This window comes from Sphaerodactylus townsendi, linkage group LG03, assembly GCF_021028975.2.
Source record: "Sphaerodactylus townsendi isolate TG3544 linkage group LG03, MPM_Stown_v2.3, whole genome shotgun sequence".
Taxonomy (NCBI): domain Eukaryota; kingdom Metazoa; phylum Chordata; class Lepidosauria; order Squamata; family Sphaerodactylidae; genus Sphaerodactylus; species Sphaerodactylus townsendi.
In genome coordinates this window covers 122,721,969-122,733,065 of record NC_059427.1, presented here as the reverse complement: position 1 = coordinate 122,733,065, position 11,097 = coordinate 122,721,969, and the positions used below count along the sequence as shown (strand labels likewise).

Below are 11,097 nucleotides of genomic sequence, written 5' to 3'. Positions count from 1 at the left end.
TTCTTCTTCTTCTTCTTCTTCTTCTTCTTCTTCTTCTTCTTCTTCTTCTTCTTCTTCTTCTTCTTCTTCTTCTTCTTCTTCTTCTTCTTCTTCTTCTTCTTCTTCTTCTTCTTCTTCTTCTTTTTCTCCTCCTCCTCCTCCTCCTCCTCCTCCTCCTCCTCCTTCTTCTCCTTCTTCTTCTTTAGAAGCCAGGAGGAATCGACTCCACCAGATGCCAAAGGATTCCTTCCACCAGGTATGGTATCTACAACCAAAAGGGAGTCCATGATGGGTCTGATAGTTATCAATGGCTTCTGTTTGAGTTCTCTATAGGAAGAAGTAAATTATATAAACTATGAAAACCTTCTAGAATTGCATTTCAGGAGTAGGCTGTGGCATTCTGAAACACTGGCTAAGGTGAAAGAGAATGCTTTAGGCCCCTTCCACACGGGCCAATAAAAGCGGGCTAACCACGGTATAAAACCTGTGGTGGTGGTGGTGGTGGGGACTTTGCATGGATCCTGCTCCTAACTCGAGTCCGTTTTGTATTTCCCCCACAACCCGGGTTTTTAAGAATTGCGCTATCTGCAATTCTTTTGTTTTAATGTGGATTGCAGCCACGGCCGAGCGAAAGGCTGGCCTGGGAAGCATGTTATTTGGAAGTGCTTCCCTTTTTTTCAGTCCCCACCTCTCTGCTGCATAGCTACGGAGGGCACAGGGATGGCAACATGGCTGTGGAGGTCCATGCTGGCCAAGCTTTGGAGCTACACAGTGGAGGGAGGTGAGTGAAAAAAAGCGCCTCCGCTCCCTGACCATGGGACGCTCAGCCATGAACCAGGACTATGACGGGTTCATTTGTCCCATCTGCAACCCGTTTTATGTTTGCTGTGCAGAAAAGGTCTTAGGCCAGTCTTGTCCTTAAGCAATCGTGGTTTGTAATCAAATTCTGAAGGAAAATGTATTTTTGATAATGAGATCATGTTGCTTATATTGCAATCCTGGTGATTTAACATTGTTTTCTCCTAGACTCCTCATATAACATACCCACAATCTCCTTCATTGTGGAGAACATCCACTCCTCCACCTCATTCTATCCAGCCTAGGATAACTGAGCAGCCTGATGCAACTAGTTTGAAGCATCCATGTATGTATCGAAAGAAGCTGGACAAGGAGAAATCCAAGGCCCAAAAGAAAAAGTAAGCGATGCTACGTTACGTTTCCTGAAGACAAAGCACGGCAAACTAAGTACACATTAGCAATTTCAATTAAAAATTGCAGAGTATTCCCTGAGATTATTGAAGAACAGAAGAGCTAACCTGCTGGATCAGACCAGTGGCCCATCTAATCTAGTCCAGTGCCATGTTTCACAAAATGGCCACTCAGTTGCCCTTGATGGTCAAACAGAAGCCAAGGTCTTCCCCTTATGACTGATGCTGCCTCCTGTCAGAGGCATATGGGGGGGGGGGGATGGTGCCCGGTAACAACTCCTTCTCCGCCCCCCCTGCACCATCTGTGCTTGGGGGTGGAGATGGCTTCTATCCTTCCCAGAGCCTGGAGAGTGCCGGAGCTGGCCTCCAGGGACATGCTTTTAAAAGGAGGGCAGAAGCCAGGCTGCAGGGAACCTGGGGAGCAGGGCTGAGGGGGGGGGGGGACACTGCCACCTGCTGTGGCACCTTCCCCCCCATTTCTGGAGGCCGGCAAGGGGGGGCGGAGTGCCGTGGAGGATGCATGCCATTTCGTCACATGGGGGGCATCTGGCGCTCCCCCCCACATGACCAAAAGGTTTGCGCTCGGGGACATGTATGTCTCCATATCCCTAGGCCGGTACGCCCCTGCCTCCTGTGACTGCTATTCAGAAGTTTGCTACTTCTGAATACGGAGATTCTCTTCAGTCTCTATGGGTCGTAGCTGTTGATGGACCCATCCACCATGAATCTATGTAATCTTTTTTTGGAAGAGGGCAGTTCAAGCATCTTATAACACCACCTGGATATCCACATCAACACCATTTTCCTTCCATTAGCCTGTCATGGCCAACATTTTCCCTTTCATGCCACCAATCCACAGGTCTAATCTTTTTAAACAAGCCATTTAAAAAAAACTTTAATTATGAATACCTGGAGGCATTTTTTCCAATAAAGTTAATCTGGAATTACTTCTTATCTCCAGGCTACAGTTTCCAATAAGGAAATGGCAGCTTTATGTACTTTAGGGCATCACACCCCCATCTCTGCCCCCCAGATTACGCTCTCCCCCAGCACTGCCTCAAATCTCCAAGACTGTCCCAGAATTGGCAACCCTATCTTCCAAAGACAGGCAGGAATTGTTGCCATTTCCTCTTGCACACTGCAGATCACTATTTTGACTCATATTCTTTTCTTGAGCATTCACTGTTGCCCAGGGAAAAAATATGGAGGGTGGAGTTAAGTTGGCTGGAAAGGAGCCCTATCTGGATCACTATATTCATACTATTGTATGTCTTGACTCATTAAATTCTTTTTTAAACTTGGGAAATAGTAGGGAGGTTTCAAAGCTACATGTGGCGCTTTCATGAACTTCTCAGGTGCTATTTATCCTGTGTTATGATACTTCACCATCTACCAGGCTTTCATCAGAAGCCTAAGCTTCTGCATTCCTTTCTTCCTTGAGTGTTTGCTCTGTCCTCGAAACCTCATTTTGCTGCTCCTTTCTTCATCCAGTAGATGGTGCTAACATATCATAGATTTTTTAAAAAATGTTTGTTTTAGGGGGATAACTTGGGCACGGTCCCCATTTGGGTATTAACACTATGAAGAGTGAACTGTGTCTTCTGTGGGCATCTTGTCAGGGATTTTTTTGTATTCAACTGGCCCCTCTGACTTCAATATTAATAGAGTACCCCAAATTCTAATAATACACTATACAGAAAAAAAAAATTAAACTCCAGAACACAATCCCCATAATTTTTTTTGTGCCATCAAGTCACAGCTGACTTATGGCAGTCCCGTACAGTTTTCTAACCAAATGACACAACACAGTGCAAACCTTTGAGTTCTGCAGAACTCTTCTTCAGGCAGCATGTTACAAAAAATCGAGAAAGAAAAATATTTCAGGACATCGTGTTTTGGGGAGGCTGCCAGCTCCAGCATTTGAAATTCCTGGAAATTTGGGGATGATGGCTGCACAGGCAGGAATTCCAGGAGGGATTTCAGCTAGCAGTGAGCAGCAGTGCATGAGAGGCAAGTTAAGAGAGTCATGTATTCAATCTGGAGGAACTGGCTCTGATCTCCCAGCTCTGCCGCCTGATCTCTGCAGGCTTATCTGGGGAATTCAAATTAGCCTGTACACTCCCACACACGCAAGCTGGGTGACCTTGGGCTAGTCACAGCTTCTCGGAGCTCTCTCAGCCCCACCTACCTCACAGGGTGTTTGTTGTGAGGGGGGAAGGGCAAGGAGATTGTCAGCCCCTTTGAGCCTCCTGCAGGAGAGAAAGGGGGGATATAAATTCAAACTCTCCTCCTCCTCCTCCTCCTCCTCCTCCTCCTTCTTCTAGCATTTGCCCTTTGAAGCTGCTATTTTCTTCAAGGGAACTGTTCTCTGTAGTCTGGAGGTCAATTGTCATTCTGGGAGAGTTCCAGGCCCCACCTGGGGTTTGACAGCCCTATGTTCAGGTGCTACTAGGCTTCTGTTTTATTTTGCTGCAACAGACTAACATGGCTGCTTCTCTGAATTTAATATCATGTGCTTCTGTTGTTAAATTCATCACCATTTAAATTGTTTTTAAAGGCTACACATAACATAACTACACATAACATTTTCTGTTTGTCTACCATAGGGACTTTTAATCAGGCATCAGATGTGAGTTCACCACTGGGAATTCAACTCCAAGTGCATGGGGCCCCACCATTTTAGAAAAGCAGGTATCCTCTCTGTTAGATTTCGTTTAGAGTCATGGATATGCCCAGTAGTGTGTGTGAATGCAGTTTATAGAAACTTCTACAGAGACATAAATGTAAAAGGTAAAACTTACATTTATTCAATTATCTTCAGTTTACAACTTTGTTCCAAGAAAAGGTAGATAGAAAGAACCCTAGTCTAAAGAGATTACTTTCTCTATGACAAGTGGGCACAACTAACACGCCATCACGTGTGTGGAAGTGAGTGAATGCTGCAGTGGGAAAGGCCCCACTGAGCAGGCTGCCATTGACCATGCGCTCGGGTCAAAGGCTAGAGCAGAAGTGAGGCTAGCATGGGGAAGAAAGGAAGTTAGCGGGCAGTCTCCTGGCCCAGACAAGGAGGGCAAACAAGAGAGGCAACATCACAGTTAGAGTGATATACAGCACCCCCCAGTGTCCAGGCATGCAGAAGTCGCTTATTCCAACACTCTCTCCCTGTGTGTCACAGCCCCAATCTGAGTTGGGGCCCTGCATGCTTGAGAATCGAGTTTTCAATGGGAAATTCATAGCAGGTATCTGACGAAAACTATTTGTGGCAGTTAGGCCCTTTTACGTTTACAGGATAATGTAAAGACATTAAATCTGGTCCTTATTCGAATGAGAGTTCACCTTATGCTTGCATTAAAACGTCAAGTACCTTATTTTCAACATCTCGCATATCTTGTACGGTATTTCTAGCATTTCCCACAAAATACAAAAATTCTAAGTTCTGCATTTTCTATAAATGCATGACTTTTCAATACTGCTCAGCTATAGCCATTCCTCAATTTCCACCAGTTTGGGTAATTATTAGCCACTGCTTGATTGCTAACATGATGGAGTATGTTGGTACATGACTCACATCTGTTTTGGATCTAGTGCAAGTCAGGCTGAAACATTTGTCTACATGATGGATGAGGTAGATTCATGGGCTGTACTGAGCTTGGTAATCTTCACTCTCTCTAAGATTGTCATTTCATTGTCCACAAACAGTCCTCAGTCGTTTAGATACTCTCCCATTTTTAGCCTCGCATTAACCTAGGAACTAGTGAAAAGACAAAAGAGGATTTGATTTTGAGAGCCACTCTGGCCAGGCATTTCTGTGGCTTAGTGAGTGGCTGAGAGCCATTTCATGGAACACCAGGATTAGATCTGGATGCTTTGTCTGTCATGCAAAACTATTGTTATGACTAGCAGTGGTCAATAAATCAGCTCCTCACCATGGTTTCAGATCCTGGTTTGATGTACTGTAACTGACTGTAGCTTGAGAAGTGACCTGCATTCTAATGATCACGTTAACCTTAGCTAGCTTGATTAAACCAACCTCTTTTCAGCTCAGAGTAGACTGGTTGGCAATCTAGGAATTCACTTTTCTTTATCTCACTTTTTTCAAGGCAGCGTAGCCAACAGCACAAATCTGACAGCAATATTAATTCAAGAAATACATTTAAAAGAGCTGTTCCACCGGGCCTTTGGGGAGCCTAGCCGTTGATAGGGGCCCCCTCCCTCTCCTCCTCTCCTCCCTCTCCTTTATTATAACATCAAGTGGATCCACCGCCTCATCCTCCCTCTGGGGCTCTGGGTGAACTGAAGCTGGCGCCATCTTGTTTTAATGTTAGTTTAATGCTAAGTTTAATAATGTTGTATTTTTAATAAGATAGGGTTTATTATTAGAGCCATATTAACTTATATTTATTGGATTTTAATGTATTATTGTGCTCTGTTATATGTTGTTCACCGCCCTGAGCCCTTCGGGGGAGGGCGGTCTATAAACCCAATAATAATAATAATAATAATAATAATAATAATAATAATAATAATAATAATAATAATAATAATAATAATAATAATAATAATAATAAAACTCAAGAGTTAAAAATGGTACAACACAATACACAAACCATCTGCCATATAAAACCACATCCCAAAAATGTTTGTATGAATTGGCTCTAAGCTGATGAGCTCTTCTTACAACCTGGGCAAGATGGAGTAGTAGCTTTGAAAGAAGACAAAAAGTTAAAATAAGCACTAGGAAGTAGTGTTGTCAACTTCCAGGTGGTGGCTGGAGATTTCCCACTATTGCAACTAAACTCCAAGTCATAGGGATTTAATTCACCTGAAGAAAATTGCTGCTTTTAAAGGTCGAATTTATGGCATTAAATCCCATCGATGTCCCCCCTTTCCCAAACCTCTCCCTCCTCAGACTCCACCCAACAAATCTTCTGATATTTTCCCACCTGGAACTGGCAATCCTACCTGGAAATGATCTTTGTGGTATAGGGGGTTTGTCTATATACTGCTGTGAAGACCATAGTATTTATAGGCAGAAAGGAGACTCTTGAGCCCATAGCACTGAAGTTAGGTCACACCTTCAGCCCCAAAACTTAACCAGTCTGAGTATATTGAAAAGCAACTTGTAAACAATTTGTAACTGTCTCTCTTCTCTTACCCAGGTCTGAATTTTCCCTCTCAAAGTATGTCAAGTCAGCAAAACTCAAGGAGAAAGAGCTTTACCCATGGAATGAAAAATTGAAACCAGAAAGGATAAAGGTCAGAAACCGAAGTTTCTGGCTTGCAACATGGCATCAGTCAAAATCAGTTTAGGAATCTTACCCTCTTGTTTAACCTTGCATTCTTCCTGCCCACGAATGAGGAATGTCTTTTTGGTCAGGATGGTGAGGGATGCAGAACCTTTTATTGTGTGGACCCCAATGCTGATTCAAAAAATGGCTATGATCCCCCCCCACTCCAAATACTACTTTTTTTTCTTTTCCATGAGAGACTTTCCCCGTCACATTTATAAGGTTACTTATTTAATTTTATGTGAAATGGGTGAGCTTCTTGGTTCTGTTTCAGAATGTTTTTTATTTAATGATCTTGTTTTGTATTTAAGACACAGCACTATGGAAGGTTGCACAGATTGAAAAGTGCATGGTCCTGTATTGGTTGTTGATAATGTGTGCATCATCAACTTTGTTTGAGATCTTTGAAACAATTTATACTCATTTTTTAAAACATGTAGCTTGTATTCCAGGTCCTGTGTTTTTAACAAACTTATTGTGTACACTAGAAAGTAAATACTGTTATTTTGTTATAGATTTTATAGTTTCCAGCTCAAGCTTTGAGGCTTCCTGGTTTAAAAGTCCACAATGAATCCATGGCAAAGGAGAATGTAGGTCCAAACAAAAATCCAAAAACAATCAAAATTTAAACAAGAGTGCATGTTTTTGAGATCTCCTGAACTCTTCATCAGGTTGAATGTTAACACAAACAAAAAGAGGTGGGGAAATTTAAAAAAATGTTACAGACCATAATGTTAGGCTTCAGTCTGCATCTTTTGTAGGCCATGGGTGTAGACTTCAGCCATTTCCGTATGGCACAATTGATATCTTACAATCTGGCTCTATTTCATCACAGTTTCTCCCTTCACATGGCTGCGCAGAAGCGACTTTCATGAGGTAAGGTGGAGCTGGTATCATACTGCACCTTTGCCTTATTGGGCAAAGAAATGTGGGAAAGACAATATTTGGTTGTCTCCGTAGAGCCAGGCTTGTGGGCTTGCATCGGCATGATTGATGCTGATGCAAGCCCTGAAGCTGTTCGCATGAACAGCCTCACAGGCTGTGCTGCTGGCGGAGAAGGCTCCGCACAGCCGCACAGCCCCCCAAACAGCTGCCTACATTTTCCCTGCCTTCTGTTGCTCTGAGAAGGCCAGGGGACACATCCCCTGGCCAGAGTGATGGCTGAAGAGATGGAGGCAAGGAGGCGTGTCCCTTTCCCTCCTCAGAGCGACAGAAGGCAGGGAAAAGGTAGGCAGCTGTTCAGGAGCGCTACGGGAATACACCAGCTTCCACCTGCTGCTGTTCTCTCGGCAACGGGTGGCAGCCGGTGTGTTCCAAAAAACTCGCCCCTTAAGCGAGCTTTAGAAGCGGCGTCTTCATGCCGCTTTGCGGGGGGGGGGCAAGGACGGCGCTGCTGCGATGCAGCAGTGCCTCCTATGTGAACAGCACCCCAGGGACTGTGTTTTTTCTGCTCTTAGGGCGCTGTTTTTTGGCCGTGCGGAAACAGCCTTCGAAAATATATCTGACGTCGATCAGATTTTTCTTTAGTGACAAATGGAGTACAGAGGTGAACTCTGCCTGCCCAAAAGACAACAACAATTTAGATCTATTGATCTTCGCAGGACAAGTTTGTATGAAGAGTCAGGAGTTTTCTGGATGTCAAGACCACTTCCAGGAGAACTGTAAACCAACACAAATGTATTCATTCCCTTCTTCCTCCCCTGTTAATACAGCTGTATTCTTTATTCGTGACTTGCAGGCACTCATCAAGGACATAACTTCCTCTGATGAAACTGGACAACTCTATGCAGCTCAGGTGATGTAATACCTTCCTTTGAACTGATTCAGCCCTTGTTCTTCCACCATATGGAAATAATACTGATAGGGATGCCAATCCCCAGGAGGGGGCTGGTGATCTCCTGGAGTTACAACTGATCTCTAGACTATATAAATCACTTATTTCCATCCATCCATCCATCCATCCATCCATCCATCCATCCATCCATCCATCCATCCATCCATCCATCCATCCATCCATCCATCCATCTCCATCCATCCATCCATCCATCCATCTCCATCCATCTCCATCCATCCATCCATCCATCCATCTCCATCCATCCATCCATCCATCCATCCATCCATCCATCCATCCATCCATCCATCCATCCATCTCCATCCATCCATCCATCCATCCATCCATCTATCATCATGTCCATTCATTCATTATCTATCTATCTATCTGTATCTCCATTCATTCATCCTATCCTATCTATCTATCTATCTATCTATCTATCTATCTATCTATCTATCTATCTATCTATCTATCTATCTATCTATCATTTCTCCTGGAAAAAATGGCTGCTTTGGAAGGTGGACTGCATGGCATAATGCCCTATGAAGTTTCCCTTCTCCCTAAACTCCTCTGACCTAGGCCCCATCTTCAAGTCTCCAGGTATTTCCAGATCTGCAGTCGGCAACCCTACCTGTAGACCTCAGTGAAGTGCCAGCCTCACGCTAGGGATTGTAGTAATTGTGACTCTTTTCATTGGTGCTAATTGGAAATGTGGCTCTTCACGAGATGCAGAGTGAGCGCCACTGCTTTAAAGGTTCATATCCATGTGTGTGCATCAGATGAAACATTGCAGGGACCTTGTTTTTCATATTTGAGTTTCCTTAAGCATGATTTATTTGTTTAATTTCTTATGCACTGTTCAGTCCCATGAGCGGGGGTCACTTCATGCATATTTTGTCCAACTCTCTGCCTTGGTTCCCAAAGAGCTTGCAATTAAGTATTTAGCCAAGAGTAACAAGGGAGGGCAAATGAAAAAAAATGCTTTTTAAATTGCCCATTACTTTGTTCTTTCTCAAAATCAAAGTATGTCACTTGTTTCTACTTCTGTTTCTCTCTTACTACTAAGACCACCAAGAAAAAGACCCCTCCCATTTCTACTTTTAAAAAAGTTTTATTGGTCCTTAAATACTTTTGGCAACAGGCCTACAAGAAAGTAGAGGTTTAATGGACTGTTATTTCCCAGGTGATATCATTTACCTCCATGCCATGAAAAACTTCAGTAGCCCATTTCCACACCTAAAGCCTTTATTAAAGGGACACTGTTCTTCAAGTGATGTGTTTTCCCCACGGCCAATATATCCTGGGATAAGGAAGTGAACCATCCCAGTTTGGGCATGAATTCTGCAAAAATGATAAAATTAGCAGTTCTTTTCGAAAAGCGCATGCCGATCCCACACCCATGCAAACACCACAGGATATGGGCCGGTTTATTTTTCCAGCATCGCTGCCTCTTCTCCCCGCCCCTTAACTGCAACCAATCAGAACGTTGGAAAAACAGAATCTACGTAAACTTGTAAACATATGCAAACATAAACTACATAAATGTATGCAAATTATGCAACCTATATAAGCAATGTAAACGTAAACGTTCATGTGGAAAATGAAAATAAACCAGGGGCTCATGCATAATTCACTGGAGTTCTTCCTCCCAGCCTGAATGCGCTGATGTGCAGCTGTGCAAAAGGAGAGAGAAACTGGGATAAAAACACCCTAGGATATCTGATCCCGGGTCTATCCCAGGATATTTTGTCTGTGGGGAAAACGCCTTAAAGGCACTTACATGCACACATATAAACAGAGAGAACAGATGTGCCTAGGGTCTGTGAGAGACCTGTGGTGATAGCAGGAAGAGAACCTTGGTGAAAGAAGTGACCCTACTCTAGCCAAGGAAGGGAATTTACTTCTAGGGAGAGAAAATTCCTAGCACAGGTTCTATGAGCAGAGTTAATTCATCATCTGGATAGAGCAGGTAGAATGGAAGGAACTGACAGCAAAATAGTTTGTTTCAGAAGGGTACTATTCTCTAGTCAGAAGGGGAATTTACACTGCATGTGGGAGAAGATTTCCCTTCCCTAGTTTTTTTAGAAGGATTTACTTCAAACCCCATGAAGTGATCCTAAAGTTTGGGAACTCTGAAGGGAAACCAAGTTGGGAGAATACTCCTTTCCATATAGTTTACAGGCACCAGAATTAACACATGAACCTCTGAGTGCTAGGTTGGGTAACATCATGAAACATCTTGTAATTCTATCATATTTTACAGCATTAAGAACTCTGTGACCAACTGAAATCTTAACAATCGGCCAAACACCATCTGTGCTGAACTTTGAAAACATCTTAATAACTGTAAATAAGTTTCCTTATTAACAATATTCCCTTCTAACCTGTTCCCCTGAAGTGTTCAATGAAATTCTAATATTTATTTGTTGAACTTTAAAAAGTTTATTGTGTGGTTATCTGAGGTAAAACAGAGAGAGAATGGAAGGGGGGGATCACCTCAGTTCCCTAAACTGGTTCAGATATACATTTATTTTAAAGAGGTACAGGGTGGACAACTGAACAGAACCCCCAAGAGGTTATATAAGAAGATCATAGGAGAAACAGAGAAGATTCTTTGCCTTTGGGTGTAAGGAAGGTGGGAGTTTTACCCCTCATAATCCCCTGCCTTCACAGTTGGAAATTACATCTTTGTTAACTGGCTGCTTCTGGATTTGATTGCAACTTTATACTGCTTGGTTGCTGTGGGGGTGCCTTTCTGTGATATTCATTGCACCTTGTTCTCCATCTGTGG

The 11,097-nt window shown here is 43.2% G+C and overlaps 1 protein-coding gene across 1 annotated transcript in view; it reads left to right on the top strand.

Moving 5' to 3' along the window:
• The first annotated feature begins 211 nt into the window (after positions 1-211).
• HEATR9 (HEAT repeat containing 9) overlaps positions 212-11,097 on the top strand; it is a 33,651-nt gene continuing 22,765 nt past the window's right edge. The window contains exons 1-4 of the mRNA XM_048492251.1: positions 212-235; positions 1,006-1,175; positions 6,347-6,443; positions 8,214-8,270. Coding sequence (XP_048348208.1) covers positions 212-235; positions 1,006-1,175; positions 6,347-6,443; positions 8,214-8,270 — 348 coding nt within the window. The remainder of the gene's footprint in view (positions 236-1,005; positions 1,176-6,346; positions 6,444-8,213; positions 8,271-11,097) is intronic.